At 46.6% G+C, this 19662-nt stretch overlaps 7 protein-coding genes across 7 annotated transcripts; 4 read left to right on the top strand and 3 right to left on the bottom strand.

Annotated features, from left to right (window-relative positions):
* The first annotated feature begins 109 nt into the window (after window positions 1-109).
* Window positions 110-2798, top strand: Pmar_PMAR028283 (S1/P1nuclease, putative). The gene is made up of 8 exons (XM_002769069.1): window positions 110-337; window positions 572-747; window positions 793-922; window positions 1045-1109; window positions 1744-1836; window positions 1892-1983; window positions 2032-2218; window positions 2472-2798. Exons 1-8 carry the CDS (start codon window positions 139-141, stop codon window positions 2733-2735), a joined length of 1206 nt encoding a protein of 401 aa, XP_002769115.1. The 5' UTR covers window positions 110-138; the 3' UTR covers window positions 2736-2798.
* Window positions 2799-5030: 2232 nt separating this feature from the next.
* On the bottom strand, window positions 5031-6206 carry Pmar_PMAR028282 (hypothetical protein). Its single transcript, XM_002769068.1, has one exon. The coding sequence runs from the start codon at window positions 6092-6094 to the stop codon at window positions 5039-5041; it is 1056 nt and encodes a 351-aa protein (XP_002769114.1). The 5' UTR covers window positions 6095-6206; the 3' UTR covers window positions 5031-5038.
* Window positions 6207-6357: 151 nt separating this feature from the next.
* Pmar_PMAR028281 (ubiquinol-cytochrome c reductase, iron-sulfur subunit, putative) lies at window positions 6358-8132 on the bottom strand (the record flags this gene model as incomplete). Its single annotated transcript, XM_002769067.1, has 9 exons — window positions 6358-6397; window positions 6439-6694; window positions 6761-6904; window positions 7109-7293; window positions 7343-7409; window positions 7621-7715; window positions 7760-7824; window positions 7873-7936; window positions 7987-8132. 9 exons carry the CDS (start codon window positions 8130-8132, stop codon window positions 6358-6360), a joined length of 1062 nt encoding a protein of 353 aa, XP_002769113.1.
* Window positions 8133-8310: 178 nt separating this feature from the next.
* Window positions 8311-9789, top strand: Pmar_PMAR028280 (hypothetical protein; the record flags this gene model as incomplete). Its single annotated transcript, XM_002769066.1, has 3 exons — window positions 8311-8454; window positions 8501-8653; window positions 8704-9789. 3 exons carry the CDS (start codon window positions 8311-8313, stop codon window positions 9787-9789), a joined length of 1383 nt encoding a protein of 460 aa, XP_002769112.1.
* Window positions 9790-10083: 294 nt separating this feature from the next.
* Pmar_PMAR028279 (splicing factor, putative) lies at window positions 10084-13313 on the top strand (the record flags this gene model as incomplete). Its single annotated transcript, XM_002769065.1, has 15 exons — window positions 10084-10136; window positions 10890-10998; window positions 11074-11159; window positions 11207-11276; window positions 11342-11464; window positions 11735-11853; window positions 11898-11978; window positions 12030-12129; window positions 12171-12236; window positions 12290-12371; window positions 12422-12528; window positions 12619-12744; window positions 12796-12911; window positions 12963-13092; window positions 13161-13313. The coding sequence occupies 15 exons, from the start codon at window positions 10084-10086 to the stop codon at window positions 13311-13313; spliced, it is 1521 nt and encodes a 506-aa protein (XP_002769111.1).
* Window positions 13314-13568: 255 nt separating this feature from the next.
* Pmar_PMAR028278 (hypothetical protein) lies at window positions 13569-14230 on the top strand. The gene is made up of 3 exons (XM_002769064.1): window positions 13569-13747; window positions 13797-13990; window positions 14039-14230. The coding sequence occupies exons 1-3, from the start codon at window positions 13583-13585 to the stop codon at window positions 14058-14060; spliced, it is 381 nt and encodes a 126-aa protein (XP_002769110.1). The 5' UTR covers window positions 13569-13582; the 3' UTR covers window positions 14061-14230.
* Window positions 14231-15507: 1277 nt separating this feature from the next.
* On the bottom strand, window positions 15508-16863 carry Pmar_PMAR028277 (phosphoglycerate kinase 1, putative; the record flags this gene model as incomplete). Its single annotated transcript, XM_002769063.1, has 2 exons — window positions 15508-16589; window positions 16636-16863. 2 exons carry the CDS (start codon window positions 16861-16863, stop codon window positions 15555-15557), a joined length of 1263 nt encoding a protein of 420 aa, XP_002769109.1. The 3' UTR covers window positions 15508-15554.
* Window positions 16864-19662: the final 2799 nt, after the last annotated feature.

Raw genomic sequence — 19662 nt, 5'->3', positions numbered from 1 at the left:
ATATGTGGTGAAACTATTTCAGTGAGCAAACTGATGTATTATCATTTCGAAGCTTGCTTGTAGCGGTTTGGGTTTGATATTTATTGAGAACTTGTCAGTTGCTGTTTTTAGGGTGTTTCAGCTTAGTTTTCCTCGGGGATGATTCCTAAAACCGTGAGCGTGCGTAAGATACTCTGCAGGGGTATCTTGATGATGTTGGCCATGGTTGTTGTTGTGGAGGGTTGGGATATAGATGGTCATGAAGCAGTGGGGATGGTGGCAATGTCGGCGTTGGATAGTAGAGCTTCTAATCAGTTGAAGAGGCTCCTTCAAGGGAAGGATGCTGTGGAGGACGCAGGTAAATGGATATGTGCTTGGTTCGAACCGTGGACCTTGGGGATGCTGGATTGAAGCGCTAACCATTAGGCTCGGTGTGCGGGGAAAATGGGCAAATGTTGGTGACAATATGAAAATTTTCTGGAAATTTTCATTGGTTTCTGTAGACTTTCATTATCATTCGGGAAACTCTCGAGCTGACCTCGTAACAGCAAACATATTTCCCAATACTAATTAGAGTAGATTCTTTTTTCAGGATGGGCTCATAAGGCTGAATCGTCCATCCCATGGTCGACGCGACTCCATTTCTTATCACAACCCGAACCCTTCTCAAACACTTTGGTGGTCAACGAAATCACCTGTCCTCAAGGCCAGTGCTTATTAGAAGCTTTGAAGCTCTTCTACGATCAAGCTAAGGGGGATACGTCTAAGGTAGAAGTTTGGGGGAAATTATATGCAAAAAGTGTTTATGTTTAGATCTCGCAGAAAGATAGATTGATGATGTCATCGGCGAGGTTGCCGGTACAAGTCACAGACGCTGATGCGGTCCGATTTCTGATAAATTTGATAGGAGACATGCATCAACCACTCCATGAGGGATTCCAGAGTAGTGCCGGTTGGGACGAGCTAGCATGCACATGGTGTGTTGAAATTTTTTCCTACGCGAATTCATATGTGAACTTCTGTGGGAAACTGCAACGAACATATATTCCAACACTGTTTTCTCAGCTGATGATTTCGGGAAGCAGACTATCGTTAAGTTGCCGGGTGGATCTACGTTGTCTTTATATGAAGTAATAGGAGACGGGTCAGCTTTCGTTTTTATGGCGTTAAAGGTTAGAGGGCGACTACAGGAATATGTCGGTGGAATATTGAAGTCGTGAATCATGAGAGTATTATTTGATGCTAGGTTTTTATCATTTATATTGGAGTTTCACTCGTTTTGTCTAAGGTGGTGTAATACTCTGTGAAAATGCCGATATTCGTGGTGATATGCAGTAGTCGTGAAATATGTTTTTCACTAGTGTTTTTCATATCACTAGGGTTGAGAAACTCCAATGTATGAATGGATCTATGAATATATTATCATTAAATGAAATATTATATAATTTCCTATTTCGGAGTTTCACCCGCAATTTGAAAAACACTTTACGTTCAACTACGCGTGGATGGCGTGTGAAACGCGGGTATGTGATATGGGGTAATTTGTTCAGTGTAGTTCTGGAAATGTTTGCAATTCACGTCATATCGCGAATATCGCGTTTTTCACATGGAGTATCACGCCACTTCACGTAAAACGGGTGAAATTCCATTATATTTATTAACACCATCATTAGTTATTCCTCATATAAATGTCAGAGTGAGACTACTTTTCTGGAAGGTCTTGGAAATGAATTTGAGAAGCTACTATCGATCCTCGTTGTTTAGTTGTGGGATCACGAAATCATTCAAGAAACGATAAAGAATCATCCGCAGTTTTGGTGGAGTGGATGGACTCATATACAGCGGGCGAATCCTGATGTAAGAGCCTGTTTTGTATCTTACATGGTTGATGCTAAGATTCCTCTTGGATCAGACATACAATGCGGATAAGAAATTATGGCAAGAGAATAATAAAGCAGCTCTTGAAAAGTGGTGTAACGACAACGCGGAGTTTGCAAATAAATTGTACTAGCCGAGGATGGAACCCGGGACCTTCAGCTTACTCTCGTTCAGCATCTACACCAACCCGTTGAGCAATGAGCGTCTGCCGATTGGCAGTGGTTCTCCCATCAACGTGGATGCGGCTGTGTTGGAGAAATGGCGGCAATTATTAATACAGCAGATCCTACTCGCTGGCTCGAGGACTGCTATCGTGTTGAATGACATTCTCGAATCGAGTGCTGCTCCTGGGTTGAGATCGGTAATAGTCGTATACAGGAACTCCCTCAGTAGTACGTCTGTATAGTATAGTAAGGGCGCTTAGTTGTCGTGATGCTGTAGATAGTAGCAGTGGAGTTGGCAGTAAAACCCAGCCGTTGTGGCTTACTTTCTTTATAGTGTTTTTACTGAGGTCCTCCTTATTTTCCCACTAACGGGCGTTATAACTCATGTTTGGAAGAATGATGTTCCTGGGCATACTGTGGATATTTTATCTCAGTGGTTAATCTGTTCAGGGTAGTATCGTGTCACCACCGCCGGTGAATGACATCGAAATTGACGATGTTGAATTTGGAGATCAGCCAGCTCGAAGGATGCGAAAGTTGGACACTAAATCGGACATTCTACTGCAGCTTGCCGTCCTCGCGGTGGTCGTTGTTATAGCTATGGGAGTTTACTTTGCATTTGTGATGATATCGAAAAGGAAGGGGACAGTCGGGGAGTCCGGTGGGCTCAAGTTGCCGACGGTTATGCAGGGTAAAAAACAGATGATTGATTGAAGTGGAATTTTTGTGGCGAAAATCTTCGCGGTGCGGTTGTAGGGATATCTTTACTGCTGTTATTGTATTAAACTGATATGTTTTGTATCTTTCGGGAGATGCGGTAGTGCAATTGGTTGTTGAGTTTAGTGGCGAACTGAAGTGTGAGGCGATCTTCTTTTTTCGGGGTAGAATGTAGACTTTTGGTAACATGAAATTGGGGTGATCCTAGGAATATACGGCGCGTGTCAATTCGATATGCCAATGTGTGTAATTTCCGTACGATAATGAGAATCAAAATGAAACTACATCGCTACGTCTCTGAGCATGTGATGAAAGTACCCGTTAGGGACTATGATAACGACAACTTGTTCACTATAATTTGCCCTCCAAATTAACACACATTTGCATATCAAATCGGCGGGCACTGTATGATGGTTCACACTGATAACTCTATAGTATGCTCTTAGACGATTTTTGACTGAGAATTTTGGCTGTGGCCCGTCCGTTTGAATGCTATTTTCAAAACAAGAGGTTGCTCATGTCGCTTGATGTGGATCGAAAATATATTTTATCAGTGACCATTGTATTCTGACGGAATAGTTTTGTAGTTGTGCATGCGTGCAGATAATGAATAGTCTCTTCCTCTCGGCAACAGCACTCAAACAACAGCCGATGTCGCCGACTGCGAGTTGTAGTGAGGGGGTACATGATGGTGTAAGTTCGGGAAGGACCATACGCATTTATTTCATTGACAACACATTTCGAGAAATTCGTCATATGTCGGCTAATACGACGGTTTCGGAGCTCCTTTATAAGTTGCAACAGAAGGACTCAACCGTGCGTAAGATGAATCTTTATTTTGTATCGAGTGGTCGGCATTCGGTGGTCGAACGGAAATTGGAAGAATCGGAAAAACCGTTGGAGATCGTCAGTGAAAGCGGCAGACCAGATAAGTTGGTGGCTCATCTTCCGGGTGAAAAAATTAAATCGAAGCCTCGTCGATTAGAAGATGAAGAGGAGGTGGCTGGGGATGTCCTCAGAAAGGGCAGTCTGGATAAGCTGTCTTCTAACGGTAAAAAATGGAAGTCTCGAGAATTTACTTTACGTCCGTCTACGTTGTCGTATCGTAGTGGAGAGAAACCCTCGAGGGTCTTGGAGTTGGTGAATTGTGAGAAAGTTGTCTCGGGAGATGGGCGGAGCGATGCAGGAGAGTCGAAGAGAATTTTTAGAGTTGTGATGGACACGCGAACGTTGACCTTGCGAGCGGCTACGACTTCTGATAAAGATGTTTGGCTTTTGTCTGTTGCGAAAAGTGCGGCGATTTTGAAGGAAAATCGAATTCTGGAGCAGGCCTCGGTGGCAATGAGAGAAAACACAAAAAGGAGATTTGACTCGGAAATAAAAGGCTTATTTGCACTTACGCAAAATTTGGATTCTCTGCTGAGCTTTTCTTGTGAAGCTCGAGATGTGTTTTTGAGTCATACTACAGATCTTATCGAGAGCGATAATGGTCGGGAGAATGATATCGATTACGAGGGCGTGCGCGATTACGTATTGGGATATGAAGATCCAGATGTACGGAGGAATATGAGCCAAGAGAAGTATGTGAAGGTCGATGATTGGTTGAGGAAAACAGCGTTCCCTTTTATAGTGAATCGAACGGCTTTTCTTACGAGGTTGGCTCAAATATACGCTGGGAAACCGCGTCGGTCGGAGAGTTATTCGCAATATCTTGACTAGTGGCACTGTATAGTATACGAAAGAGGTTAACATCTGTATCATTCATGTATGAATATTTTACAACTGGCTGGGTGGTTGCGTTCTTTTCTGACGGAGTATTTCGTTGGATTCATAACATAGAATATTCCTTCATAGCATGCATATAAAACGAATACATCGGCCATACCAAACCTCAGCCTCATCGTAGCCCCCATTCTCCTCCCTTTTCGAGCTATCTAAGAACCTCGGATAAGTTCTACAATGCGAGTGTTGACGACTATTTGCAATGAAGGTCAGATTGGCCATCCAAAGCCTTCAACGACCCCGAGTGGAACGACATAGATCTCTCGGAAAGATCGAACCAGTGTTAATGGAAGCAGTTTGGTCATTATCAGTGCTATTCATTCCTCCTATTTTGTCTTCGCGCAAATTCGTCCGTTTCTACTTTGGCAACTCTGATGCTGTTGAAGTGAGTGGAGGAGAAATTCCCGACCGACCATTTCGCTATTCGATCTGAATTGAACGTTTCTTATCGTGGTGACATAACCCAACAGGAGGTGGACAGTAGAACGGCACAGAAACTCATGGCGTCAATAATACAATCAAACGCGAGCCTTGGTCGGTCTCTGCCGTAATTCGACGATCTTCTGGTCAATCCAATCAATACCCTCCGAGACCTCCTCGTCGCTGAACACACGCTTCGGTTGATACCGTCCATTGGCACTCATAAGCCACTTTTTGAGGGCGACCATGGCCGACAGAGACTTTGTGTTGCCGAGTGAACACATATACCGGAAGGACGAGAATACGCTGTCAATTCGACCAGAGGCGTTCCCGATCACTCTAGAGGGGTCCTCAACTAACGCGGGTGGATCGCAGTGATTACCACCACCTTGAGCATCATAACAATAAGCAACACCATCCAAGGTCCATAGTGTGACACTTCGACCTAGTCGACTCAGAGCTGAGTGGGTCAGAGGATCCACGCGGGTATTGCTGGCGATCTCAAGGGGTTGATGATGATGTGAGTGAACTCTACAGATGGCGTGTATGACGGGGTCGTTGGCAGCGACTATCGCCTTGAGCTCAGGACGGACCAACTTGTCACCAAAACATTCACGTAGTTGAGGAATTGTGAGGTCGGTGGAGCCGGCTGGCATGGCCGTAAAGACTGTCCCTTCAGTGGAGGCTATTCGAACCAGATGCCGATCAGTCCATGGGACGTTATAGGCGGGGTTGAACATGGTGTCGATCAGAAGACCTCGAGCAGTCCCGATGGGGAAGTGCTTCATCGCTAGATCGAACGACTCGGGTTCAATCCTCACCAAGGGGTATTTTCTCACAAGCTGATCACAGATGATCATAGTCCAGCTGGCCTCCCTTACAAGTGCCCTCAACCCCACTCTTATACTCACTTGAGTCAACCCTCCCGATTGTGTCCGATCCAACGCCTCGAAGCATCGCCGTACCTTCTCGACCTCACCCGCCTTCCCATACAACTTCGCGGCCAGAGTCAGCGCTCGGGAGTCCGCGAGATCAATGGAAGATTCGAAGAGAGCGATCGCTTGTTGTTGGCAACCCTTTAGCATCAACTGCTTCATTGTAACGACCAGTGGAGGCCTCGCTTGTGCATGCGTGCTAGCCGAATCTCGTACCATCTCTTTCTCAACGTTCCTCGAAATGTACCGCCTGGCAGTGACCACAATCGACGACAGTAGCCTCCGACGAGGGTGCGCGGACGAGGAAACCCGTATCAAAACGTAATGGGAGGCAAATAAAACAACCTTAACCTTCCTATCACCACTCTGAACACAACACCAACAACTGTTATAATAAAAAGGAGTCCTCATCGATCATCATATTAGTCCCAACCCCCAAGGGTGTAGGTGTACGAAATTGTCAACAATAAAATGCCCGACCACTATCCCAGTATAATGGTGTCGTCATCAATAAACTCATATCTGAAAATCATCATCCCACATTCCCACTACAGTTCCCCTACGTTGGTATCTCCATGTTCAATGGAGCCGGGCCAAGCCTAATCCTCCCAGAATGATCATAATGGCTACCATGACAAGGGCAGAAGTATCCACCATAGAGGCCTTGGTCGGGGTAAGGGACACAGCCGAGATGGGTACACACTCCGAGCATGACCAACCACTCCGGCTTCTTTACACGGTCCTTATCGCGTTCGGGGTCTCTCAAACTGTTAACAATTGCATCATCAGCAGTTGCGGCATCGATCATCGCTTGTGTACCTGCGAATGGCCAAATTCGGACCTAATCCGTATCTTACGTAGTTGAAGCTAAGATACCCTCCTTACGTCTCCTCACAAAGACCGGTTTTCCTCTCCATTTGACCACGAAGTTCTGCCCGGGCTGAATACCCCTCAAGTCCACCTCGATGACCCCCGCGGCTATCGCATCACGAGCTGGCCACAAACCGTGGACCACCTTCACGACCGTACCTGCAGACGAACAAACTATCATCAATCAGTGCTGTACATAGTGGTTGGGGACCAGGTTCATTGGCTTCCCGGGAGTCACTGGTTTGCCCAGGTATAAGAGAAAATTCGAGCTAGGGCATAGATGAAGTCTCACCCTAGCGATATGAAAAACAACTTAGCGATACTGGTCGCGTACTTCACGTTAAACTCCAATGAAAAAGTTACCTCTCAAAAATGCCAAACCAATGAGACCGAACATCCCCGTGGCGAAGTAATGGAAGGGCCGGCGATCAGCGTGCCAGGTTGGCAGACGGGTGTGGCGAAAATCAAGATGGCCCTCGGGGACGCAGGTGTCGGGACAAGGGATGTTCTCAGCATACCCAACCGGACGGAAATTATCCGGATTGAATCTGAGGAGGAATGGAAATGTATACTTTACGCTGGTAAGGAGGTGATTACCTTGCAATGGATTGGATAGCAGGTTCGCCTTCACGCTTCCATACGTCAGTACGGGTCACATTGGCACCTAGATGTTGGAAAATGCTTGGTCACCTTATAGGAATTCACACAAACCAACAATAATTTCCCGGAGTTTTCATTTTGTCACTAATACATGTAGTTGACCATGGGCATATTTGGTCTCCTCAGCTGAGCTCGGGAGTTTTAACACGAATTCAGATATGAATGTGCAGAAAACAACAAGAACGTCCTCCCAGAATTTTCATATTGTCACCAACACATGGAGCTCACTGCGGCTAACTCCCCCTTGGCGACGTCGGGCTTCCTCGGGAAGACGGGTTCACGAAGGTGCTCATAATGACAATAGACATACCTGTAGGATGAGGTCATATTCAAGGGCGGTGATAGGGACCGTACTCTCCCCAGCCACGCATGATGTGGGGATCCCCACGGGTCTTCATCAGCTTACGGGTATCGTCAACCTGAGAATGGTAAGATACGGGGAAGGTCGGCAAGAGGACTGAACCCACCGGAGGGTACTTCTCGGTTTTCTCAGGATCGGGATGCTGAGAAATGTGGTCCACTTGATCGAATCTGAGGAGAAGTATCTTTAGGTTGAGACAATAAGATACAAATTAGGTCACCTGTTGTACCACATGGGCTTCTCACTGGAGGGTTCAGTCCTCCAAGAGTCGATCATCTTAACTGTAGTAGGGCGATGAAGACGCAAGGAGGAAGTGTGAAGGAGACGACCCCTCTGGGCCACAGGGCAACGACCAGAGAGCAACATACAGAGACGGCTCAAAAATGGTATAATACTGCGTGTGAAATACACGGTAGAACGCAGCGGGGGGAAATGACTCGAAAGATTCAAAGTAAGGTCCCGGGTTCGAATCTTGCACATGGCGTTTCAGGGCGCGCGCTAACTCAACAGCGCATAATCATTACTACCACTCCTACCTACTTTGATGAAGAAGACTAACCCCTCGAAGACTCTCCGTACAGCCGCCCAGTGTGGCGACCCGGCAGAGGTTCTTGCAGCCCTACGCCTAGTCTCACTAAGGGATGAGCTCGAGAGTCGACCTGAGGCTTTCGGAAGGGCTGTTGGAACGGTCGGCTGGACAGTGCATCGTCAGTGATGATGATGTTATCTGTCAGATTCTGAGCCGAAGTCGACTGACCTGGCGCCCCTTGGGGCAGGCCCTAGCTACCATCATGGTGGAACTGTCCAACGAGGAGGTATCCCCAGAGTTCCTACAGGGCCTAGTGGATTCTAATGGGCCTAGTGGCTTGGCCAAAGTCATCAGCGATGTGAGTCGGCCACAATCGTCAGTTGGTCGCCAACACTTGTCCTTTTTCAGCATCACATTCACACTGCATTGAGAACTCATGCACTTGACTGGCTCACTGACTACCCTATCCTGGTCGAGAACCTCTCACAATCGGACAAGCAATTCCTCTTGAGGCAGTCGGAAGTGCTGACCAACTTCTCTGTGGTCACCAGATTTTTCTCTTTGGTCCTCTCTGATCACTTCAATGGCGTTACTGTACCCCTGCAAGCCGTCGACAGTGCTCTGTGTCGACTCAAGCCTTCGAATGACCTCCTATCATTGGTGCATCTACTGCTATTACGAAGTCGTAAGGTCTCTGGTTGTGCTGAGCTGCCCAGCGAGGTTATATCACTGTTGGTGAACTACGCCCAGAAAAGTGGTGGTTTGTGGTTGTCCTTGGTCATGGCTACTTGGCGATACCGGAAAGTGAATGCCGACCTCCTCTGGGGTGCCTGTCGCCACTACCATGAATATAGGTCTCGGTTTTCGTCCAAGCAGGACAGTATAGACGACATTGCAGCTGGTCTGATCACTTGCTCTGATGAGGACGTCTTCAACGGGCTCTACCGGGGCCTTATGAAACTCATCGTAGGCGAACACAATCCCCCTCCTCGAGAATGCTGGATTGGTGTTATGAATATGATCATCAACTCCACCGTGGCCCGCAAAGATTCATTTGTTGCTATTTCCCGGCTTATCGACGAGGACCACTGTTCTTGGTTGAAGGAGGTCATCCGAGCTCAGCCGTGCATCGAGCGGATCTTAGCTGATGACCTCAAGGCGATCGACCTCATCTACAAGGTCGGTCTGCGTGGACATGTGTTGGCGTATAACACTGAGGCTATCGTTCACGCTTATCAACAGCAGCATTGGCCTTTCCTACGTTCCCTGTTGAGGAGTTACCCTAACCAAGTGGTGTCCAAATTGACCCCCTTGAGGGTCCTCAAGAGGCCGATGGACCAGGAGTTCCGCGATGAGTTCTTGTTGGTGATGAAGGCACGTCCAGGGCTGTGGGACCCTTATTGTGGTTATGACTTCAACGACTATAGCACAGACAGTGAGTTGGAATTTAACGAGAGGAGTAGCAAGACGTATGAGTACTTTCCCCTCAACTGAGCAGTGGACTTTTGTCTACTGTCTCGGGTCGATAGCACGAACATTGATGCGATGTTATCTTTGATGATGACTGTTGATTTTTTAGTCGACGGTATGCTGAGTCTGAGGGTATATTCAAAGTCAGATGATGCTTAGTTACTTAACAAGATGGAGTGAATGCTGAGTGCTCACTCTCTTTAGTTGTCAACGACTTCAGTCGAATACGCCTAGACAATATTATTACACCTTGTGTATCGGGAGCTCTTCATCAGAGAATAGGGAGACGTGGGTTCAACGTAGCTCGGAGGAAAATTCATGAACATTTGCAACACGCATGAACAACAGTCAAATCGTGGTGATTCTAACGAGTGAGACATCTGGCAACCTGTGTTCGAGTCGGGCTAGGGCAGCATTTACATACCCATGCCTATAAACTTCGCCTCTCACAGAGAATCATATCAGAGCACCGCAACTATGTCCTCTGATATAATGCAAGATATTACGAGGCCGTGCGTTGATAGGATACTTCTTCGACATGTTTTGTTCTAGTATCAACATCATCTAGTATTGAAGCACACACGTGTGTGTCAACACAAGAGCAGCATAAGCATCGCTAAATGGTATCGATCAATATGGTCTCGTGATATGTACCCACATGCATTCACGTGTGTTGTCAGCAGACCTAGGACTTCCTGTGATTGTTCCGAAGTGATTCTAGTAGGACAAACTCTTGCCGACTTGTATTTTAGCCTATTATTCAAAGTGATTGCTAGTAAACACACAATGCTCATCATCTCTTTAACCTTCACTAAGATTCCTCTAAGACCTCACACATATAATGGACCCGTGTAACGCGTATTTTGCAAGAAAAACTCTTCTTGCCTAATTGCACGAAAAACCGTTTTCCGTACGGGCGTTGTAACTGTTTGAGAATGTAGGAGTTGTATGATTCACTCGAGGCAATATGAAGTCCCACGGGGTCTAGTTGTAGTCCATCTGGAATATCATAATCAGTTTGGATAGCCCTTGGTATCTCATTCACCGGGGTACGCACTGATAGCACGAGGGAACGACGATGAAGGTCGAGTGATGATGCTCTCCATACTAGCTGCGCTCTTTAGCCGTCCTGCTATGGCATCCGCATATTCATCATCGCCATTGAGTGATAATGGAGGTCACCAGGAAGGGGAGAGGCGTTTGGTGGAAATTAGGGGAAAAGATACAGTGAAGGTACATTAGCAGGATTCGAACCCGGGATCTATCGAATGGAATGCACGATAGATAACCTGTTGAGTTGTCGTGTAGGTGCGGAAGGCGGTTAATGACAGTACCCTTTCGGGGAAGGCGGCCAGTCGGGATATTGCAGTGGTGGCAGCGAGTGAGTTCAACAGGTAATTCAGACAAGTTGAGGAAGCTATGGTATGAGTCTTCTGAACAGTTTGAGGGAAGGATCCACGATGACTGAGAAAGAACGAGAGCTCGCAAGACGCAGGCAGGCCCGTGAGGAGGTAGGAGAATCTTAGGTTCACCAGTGTAGGATGCGGAATAGGTCCGCTTGAGGCTCTCTTTTTAGTATGGCGAGAGAATGCGCAAGTCGAAAGAGCGGAAGGATAAGATGGTCAAGATGGAAGAGGAGAGGAAGAGGAATGCGTTGAGGAGCACCAATGAGGTCAATGATAAAGCTGAACGGAATTCGGTAAGAGTACTACTCGCAAAGTGGAGTGTATATAAGGATTATGTTCAATATAAGCAAACATAGATACAGTAAGTATCAATGTATAGATATTTACGGAATATATGGTATTGGAATCTGTATATTGAAATATGAAGTATACCTGTTCATATTATGATCCATTAAAATATATTGTAGACTAAATATATCTTTTAATGTAGTAATATTTAATAGACTAAAATATATTATTCATCCTTATATGAAATAATGATAATGTATAGGGGGACCTCTCAGGTGTTGCAACGGGCTAGGGATAAGTTGGATGAGGACATGGACGATGTGAAGCATATGAACCGAATGATGCTTTACTCGAAAGTGGCGACTATAAGAGATGCACAAGTCCAAGAGAAAAGGTAGATGATGGAGAGTATGCTGGAACCATTGTTTGTTGTTGAAGATATATACATGCAGAGAGGGAGGAGGAAGAGCAACAGCTCGATGTAATGTCCGAGATAGAGAGGCTCAAGGCTCTGAAGATGTGATACTGGTGTCGGGTGCGGGGTTCGAACCTGGGTCGTTTGAATGAAAGGTATGAAGAACGCAACAGAAAGCGAGCAGTGGATCAACGTCGTGGAGCTTCTGTGATTATCGAGCAAATTAAAGATCGTCAACAGAATCGACTGAGGGAGGTACTCATCGACTTCGGCTACCATCTTGGATGGCTCATCAGGAGGAACAGCGGGACCGAGAGAGAGGCTTTATATTAAGACAGATAGAGGCGTTGAAGGAAGAGGAGGTAGGAAGGTGGTGGTGGTGATGGGCTGATTTGGGTAAGTTTTGGTATCATAGATTGCACAGCAAATAGAGAAGAGAGTAGCTGCAGCGAGGTTGGTTGAAGAGGTCAATGCGGCTAATGCTGCAGCTCTGAAAAGTAGGAATTTTATGGCGCGGTGACGGTTAGGGAGTTTGGTTGTATTATAGTTAAAGAGGAACGCTTGATTGCGGAGAAGCTGGAGGAACAGAAGATAGTTGAGTATCAAAGGATGAAGGAACAGAAGGCTAAAGCAAGAGAGGAGCGCTTAGCTGTAGTATTCTCGTGTTGTTATAGCCGCCTGGACAGGAGGGTCGGCTCCTGACGCAAAGGCGCAGGTTCGAATATACCAAGTTGCATTTTTTAGGCAGAGGCTGCAGCCAAGGAAGCGGAATTCGCACGTCTTCGTGCGCAGCAACAACGCGCTCAAGATAAGGCTGCCGACATGGATGCACTTCGAGCCAAGAGGGCTATCGAGGCTGCAGAACGACAGGTATTTATGCTCTTGCACAGAGGCTGGGTTCGATGGTTGTCGTGATGGTAGGCCCGACAGAAGGAGCTCATTGAGATTCGAAGGTTGGAAGCTATCAATGAGGAGTTGGCTAAGGCTAGGGAGAAACAAGCAGAGGAGAAGGAGAGGCGTCTAGCTGAGCAGGCTATGTAATAGTATTCATAGTTGTAGTAGGTGATGATGGGGCCGCTTGCTGCTAGGTTGGAGAGGGAGGAGTTTGAGAGGATAGTACTGATACAAATGCAACAGGAAGAGGCTGAGAGGGTGAGGGCCGAGGAGGAGAGGCAACAAAGGCATAACCATTGCGAGGAGTTGAAGAAACAAATACAGGTTATTCTCACTTGCCCAGTTCTTAATGAGCAGCAGTAGGCAGTTGAAGTCTATTGTTGTTTTTTCAGGCTCGGGAGGAAGCCAGTATGCAAGCCCGTCGTGATTTCTTGGAGGAAGGGAATGTCGTAAGAGCGCAGATCGCAGCGGAGAGGAAAAAGTTGGTGACAATTAAACAGAAGAAGATCGAAAAGCTGAAGGCTGCTGGAGTGCCTGAGAAGTAGTTGAATTGGGGGAGGTGTTGGTTTATTATGCCGAAGGTCGGTGGTTCGATACTCTCTTTTGTTATTTTTCACCAAGAATGCTAGTGGTAAGACATATGTAGTGGTATCATATGGTCAGGTATTGGTCAGAGCTGAGTAAGATGAAATTGTCAGTATAGTGCATGCCACGATGTGATGTCGTCGTTAGAATTCATCCTACCTCTTGTGTTATAGTCGATGGTTGAATTGAATCCATCAGAGCTGGCACTCATCAACAGTTTGATTCCCATATGGGCGCTTCCTCGGTGTTCGTAGTAGTATTGTCGTCGGTCTTCGGCCTGACCATTGCTATCGCCCTGCTAACGTTGTTGTTATCCCGTAGTGACGGGTGGCGCAACGGTTGGGCCAGCATTATCCCCTACTCTCGATCGGGCAGTAGCCGTATTGAGATAGAGGTGCCAGTCCCCTGCAGTCACCTTCCTTCTCTGACTGTAGTCACTTTAGGAATATGATGAAACGGCACCTACGAAGCCGACTTCTCATCCTCCTCCTCCTCGACGTAGGAGTGTCGACCTTGGCGACCTTGAGATCGGAAGGATACTTTCAAACGAGTTGAGTACTCCACGAGAGCTCGCCTCACAGGTCTACGGCAAGTCTTCCAGAAGGGGTTCCTTGCCGAACCCCACTTTGCTGTATAGGTTAGTGGCAACTATTGAGGAAGGTTACTACTTAGTGGTTGTTCTCAGGTCTCCTAACATGGCACAATAGTTCAGTTCATGACTATGAGTAAAATTACATTTTTCTCTTGGCAGACTTTGTTCTGCATGATGGCGATTGTTCATGATTTCAATCGCGTGGTGGCTTACGCTCCAGATGATGACTATACGTTCTCTTGGCTAGAGAACATTTTTCGGTTTTCCGCCATCGAATTGCCTGTGCAGAAGGAGTGTTTGGTTATTGTAGTGTCTTGAGAGTGATCCTGGAGTAGCTACCTAGCAGATCTCCACGATCTTGAGCTATGTCTACATTGAGTAAGAAAAAAAGCTGTACTGGTAGACGAGGGGACGCGCCAACTCCAGTCATCATTTATGGATCCAATCCTAGCGTTACGATCGGCCAACGCAGCGGGGATTCAGGAGCATAGCGTATTAGGTTCCAATAAGAAGACTTACGACAAGTGTTATAATAGTACATCACAGTCAGAGTAGAGGCAATCAGTCTGGTCAGCTCGGGCAGCATGAGTGGCGTTAGTGAAGGGACCTCCAAAACTTCGTGATTAACCTTACAATTGTTCAAGGAAGAATCTTAATACTGAGAAATTTGGTGGGATTATGAAAGATATCATCAAGGAAGATTCCTTAAAGATTATAGCGATACCTTCAGCTAATTGTGAGCATGTTGTGCCCCGTTGTAATCACGATCCTGGGGGGATAATTTCACGTTTCAATTCAGTTTTAAGTCCATTTTCCTTCATTTAATGTATTCACTTTGATAACTATTCAAGATCGGCAACCCTTCTCAACTCGCTGTGAAATTCGTTTAACCTGATTAGCAACTGTTTTTGTTTCACCGAGGAGTGGTATAGCTCTCGGTTAGAGTTAAGCCAGTTGAACACCCTCAGGATCCAAGGCGACTCGGAAAGAAGTAAATCCTCCGTGTGTAAATCTTCATAATTTGGAAACTCCCGAGCTGAGGTTAAGACCAGACATATTCCAACACACTCCTACTGTGAGGGCTCCCGGCTAATCCTTTGCGCATTGGCGTAGACGCTCATCACGACTCCGCTTGTCGGTTGCCATGGCCGCCCTAGTCTACGAGTTTGGAGTCACGATGGAGATAAGAGTACACTCACGATTCCGTTGTTTACCCTCGATAGGATATCCTTCGACTCCCGCTTTGGGGCCATAGGAAAAATAACACTCGTAGCGTTGAGCAATATGCTCGTATAAGAGGGAGACCCACACTAGTCTGTTGACTGAGGGAACCTCGTAAGACTTTATGACGGCTGAGACCGATACCCAACATTAGCGCTATTTCGATTCATCCTAACTCCCACGAACTGTCGGTCAGAATCATCGCGATATATACGAATGTTTATATAGTGGTTTTGCTGTAATAGTCAGTAATGATGTTCGAGGCCGTACCTGCTTCGTGTACCCTCCCAACTGGCTTAACCCGACACTTGACAGTAGAATCGTCACTTGGTAATCGTGAAAACAATAGTAAGCTGAGTAACAACAGCTACTACATTAAGACTCCCACTTAGAGCTGATTCTTATCAGTAAGAGCCACAACACCAGGGAGCTGCTTGCCCTCGAGGAGCTCTAAGGAGGCCCCACCACCAGTGCTGACATGAGAGATATCACCAGCCTTGCCCTGTTGCTCAACCATAGCAGCAGTATCACCACCACCAATGATGGAGGTAGCACCAGCCTTAGTAGCGGCAACAACACCATCAAGGAGAGCGAAGGATCCCTTGGCGAAGTTAGGGAACTCGAATACACCCTGAGGGCCGTTCCAGATGATGGTCTTGGCCTTCTTCAACAACTCAAGGTTACGCTTAGTCGACTCCGGACCAACATCAAGGCCCTCCCAACCATCAGGGATACCAGTCTCCATAGTGCAGATCTTGGTGTTAGCGTTGTTGTCAAAGTCATCAGCGCAAACCCAGTCAGTGGGTAGGAGGATCTCAACACCCTTATCCTTGGCCTTCTTCATAAGGTCAGGTACGATCTTGCTACCTTCCTCATCGAAGAGGGAGTTGCCAATAGGGGTATTGTAGAGGGTCTTGATGAAGGTATAAGCCATACCACCACCGATGATCATCATGTCGACCTTGTCAAGCATGTTGTTGATAAGTTGGATCTTATCCTTAACCTTAGCGCCACCTAATACACTCAACACGGGGCGCTCAGGGTTCTCAAGAGCCTTGCCAAAGTACTGAAGTTCCTTGGCTAGCAAGAGGCCAGCAGCACGGATAGGGAGCTCGACGCCGACCATAGAAGAATGGGCACGATGGGCGGTACCAAAGGCATCGTTGATGAAGATATCACCAAGCTTGGTGAGGTCGGCCCTGAAGGCAGCAACAGCCTCGGGGGAGGCCTTCACCTTCTGACCATCGACCACACCCTTGCCCTCCTCCTCAACGTGGAAGCGGAGGTTCTCGAGGAGGATGATGCTGCCGGGGGCAGGAGAGGCACAAGCCTCAATGGCGACATCACCAACGCAGTCCTCGACAAAGGTAACCTCATGGCCAACGAGCTCGGTAAGGACGGGCACGACAGGCTTCAAGGAGAACTGAATTACAATGACTTACTACGGAGGGGCTTGTTTGTTGCATTACCTTCTCAACCTTGTTGCCCTCAGGCCTGCCTAAATGGCTCATAAGAACGATGCTATTGGCACCCATCTCGAAGACCTTCTTAATGGTAGGTATGGTAGCAACAATACGGGTCTTATCAGCGACCTTACCGTCCTTAACAGGGACATTGAAGTCCACACGCATGAGGACTCTCTTGCCCTTGATCTGGCTCTCGGGCAGATCCTTCAGGGTGGCCTTTTGAGACAACATATTTAAAGACTTCACAACAAGTCTGACAACGAGACTGAGTTGTATCCCATAGCGCACGCGATTTTCAGCGGAGCGAAGCGTGTCGCGAATACCATTTTCAAAACATAGCAGACAATTGATCCTGTTGCTAGCGAAGCTGAAACGTCCCTCATACAGGAGTCTTAGGCCTACCAACATCAACCCCTCTCGCGGCATGCTACACATGAGAAGAGTTTTATATACCACCACCTCGCTCGGCCTACCATGATGAGTTATAGACAAGTGTAGATAGATAGGATCACCATGGTAGGCTACTGCCACCCAGATCGTCGTAGTAGTAGTAAGAACATAGTCGAGTTGTCGTTCCCCACTAAACTCAAGGCAGCGGCTCCTCAGTTGAAATACGACCATCTCTTCCTACGATTCACTTCTCCCTACTTTCGTCATCCTACTAGATCATTTCGCTTCCTCCTTGGTATCTTCTTACATAACCATTGATACCCTCTTACAAGGGGAGGATCGTTAACTCGGAAGGCACACGACTGAGGACCTCAGCAGCTCAGCGCATCCACGTTATACCACAGCGTGGAAAAGGCATCCATTTAGGGAAGGCAATATATCAGATATGCATCATAGTAATGATAATGTTCTAGCACCGTCCTCGTTAATGACTTTAAGCTTTTGATTATCCTTTCTGGGCGTCATAGGGAACACCCTATACAGGCACCGCTGAGGACGCAGAGCGAAGGGGGTCCACTCACCAGCTCCCACCTTGATGATGATTATCCCTGATACCACTCCTCGGTGAGCTCCTGTCGAGAGAGGCTGTGTATAACCGAGCTCTCATACAAACTACTGTTCCTGCATGATTCGGTCTCGTGATAACATCATTTTGAATCGATTGACAATCGTGCAGGAGCGCTAGTCTTGAGTCGTATGAAGCAATAATTGAAATTATTGCTTCACCCATCCCTCCGCCATGTGTTCACAGCCTTCATCAACCCCAACATGCTATTGATGCCATACCATAACGACCTCATGCACTTGCTGGACCATTGAGGAGCTCCCCTTTCCGACAGTCTGGTCATCCCCAGGACTAGTTGCGGTTCTATGCCGTAGTAGGTTGCTCTCACTGAGGTCACCGATAGCAGTCGAATGGCCAGCATCTTTACCATGTAGGGTGAGGGGGACCTAGAGTTAAGAGATACTGATAAAGAATAAATGGCGGCCAATACAAGCTTTAGCCCAATGAGGAGTGATGGAATCTACTTATTTTCGGGCGCGCGCTATAAATTCTGCGCAGATGAATCTCTACTATATACTAATAGGAGTAAACAAATCGTGCGTCAAAAAGTTGACTCCGTTCTTGATTTGTCATATCCGCGTCTGATTTTCTCTGGATACCTTACATGCCATTGAGACTATCCAGTACTACATGTGTCATGCGATGAAGCTCCCTATGATTCACAGTATCTCTTGCATAGCGTGATCGATCAAAACGATTTAGATGTGTCAAACCGTCACAAAAATTTGCTCCGAGTAATTAATTCACAATCGTTTCCGTGCCTGTTTCTGGTTCCTTCCAGATTGTGTCTCACTGTCAACACCCCTACATATATCATGTTCGCCGTATACTTGGTACACTTCCACTCTATCAAGAACTGCCTTTTCCGTATCACTTACTGTGGCCGTATTTGTAAGATCGACCCTAATAGATATGCGCCGATGTACATTGTGTTAAAACGTTACAGGAATTTATTCACAACAAGAATAATGCCTTTTGTCTATCTGATCAGCTTTACACCCTTAATACCTACTAAACACTTATTAATCTTTTACCATACGATAGCTTTGTGTCATACGCTTTTTTCTCACTAGCACGTTCAGTTTTCATGGAGATTCCTACCACATTGAACATGCGCCGATGTACACTGTGCCAAAAATTCACGACATTCACTGTCCACAGTCTGTGGTGTGAAGTATAATCTCTATATTTTATGTCACACACTCTCTCTCTCAAAACTCCACCGCCCCTCTCCCACTGCCAACAGATGTGTTGGTAGGGTTTATACATGACCGCTTTGACCGCTCCTAACCATGCAATTCACTGAGGTTTCCATACGGAGTACTTCGCGCCAGCAATATTTTATGCTTCATCGTTTGACTGCTGAAGCACTTACATCTACATATGTTATCCTTCTTCACTCAATAACATCTGTTTTGTAGGCATTACGAACGACTTGGTTATCCTACAAGCTACGTTCATCCGTCGGTATTCATGACGCAACAGATGTGTTGGTAGGGTTTATACATGTCAAACTTTGACCGCTTCTAACCATGCAAATCACTGAGGTTTCCATACGGAGTACTTCGCGCCAGCAATACTTCATGCTTCGTCGTTTTACTGCTGAAGCACTTACATCTACATATGTTATCCTTCTTTACTCAATAACACCTGTATTGTAGGCATTACGAACGACTTGGTTATTCTACAATTTACGTTCATCCGTCGGTGTTCATGACGTAGTGTTCAATTTTCACCCTCAAGAGTTTATTACTGATCGTGATACTGCTGAGGTACTTGCTTCTACACATGCCACTCTTTTCTACATAATAACGCTCCTTTTTGACATCACCAACTGCATCATCACCCTACCATTCGATACTAACGACGTGGTGACGAACGTCCAACGACTCTGTTGTACCTCCAGATCATCAGCCGATCCGTTTGTGAGGGTTCACTCATTCTTATCACCGACTCTTACTGATGTCGATCATGTGCCGCTTCCAGTCATACACCATTCTTAGGTATCCGCAAAA

Source organism: Perkinsus marinus, assembly GCF_000006405.1.
Source record: "Perkinsus marinus ATCC 50983 genomic scaffold scf_1104296966482, whole genome shotgun sequence".
Taxonomy (NCBI): domain Eukaryota; phylum Perkinsozoa; order Perkinsida; family Perkinsidae; genus Perkinsus; species Perkinsus marinus.
Note: the sequence above shows the minus strand (reverse complement) of the source record. Positions and strands in the feature narration are given on the sequence as shown.

What these genes read in the sequence shown, in the direction of transcription:
- Pmar_PMAR028283 (XM_002769069.1), top strand. Translation starts at nt 139, where the DNA reads ATGATTCCTAAAACCGTGAGCGTGCGTAAGATACTCTGCAGGGGTATC. An exon ending in CTAAGGGGGATACGTCTAAG is followed by an intron (nt 748 to 792) that starts GTAGAAGTTTGG and finishes GTTTATGTTTAG; the next exon opens with ATCTCGCAGAAAGATAGATT. An exon ending in CTACGTTGTCTTTATATGAA is followed by an intron (nt 1,110 to 1,743) that starts GTAATAGGAGAC and finishes CTCGTTGTTTAG; the next exon opens with TTGTGGGATCACGAAATCAT.
- Pmar_PMAR028282 (XM_002769068.1), bottom strand. Translation starts at nt 6,094, where the DNA reads ATGGTACGAGATTCGGCTAGCACGCATGCACAAGCGAGGCCTCCACTG.
- Pmar_PMAR028278 (XM_002769064.1), top strand. Translation starts at nt 13,583, where the DNA reads ATGGGCGCTTCCTCGGTGTTCGTAGTAGTATTGTCGTCGGTCTTCGGC. An exon ending in GTAGCCGTATTGAGATAGAG is followed by an intron (nt 13,748 to 13,796) that starts GTGCCAGTCCCC and finishes TAGTCACTTTAG; the next exon opens with GAATATGATGAAACGGCACC. An exon ending in AACCCCACTTTGCTGTATAG is followed by an intron (nt 13,991 to 14,038) that starts GTTAGTGGCAAC and finishes GGTTGTTCTCAG; the next exon opens with GTCTCCTAACATGGCACAAT.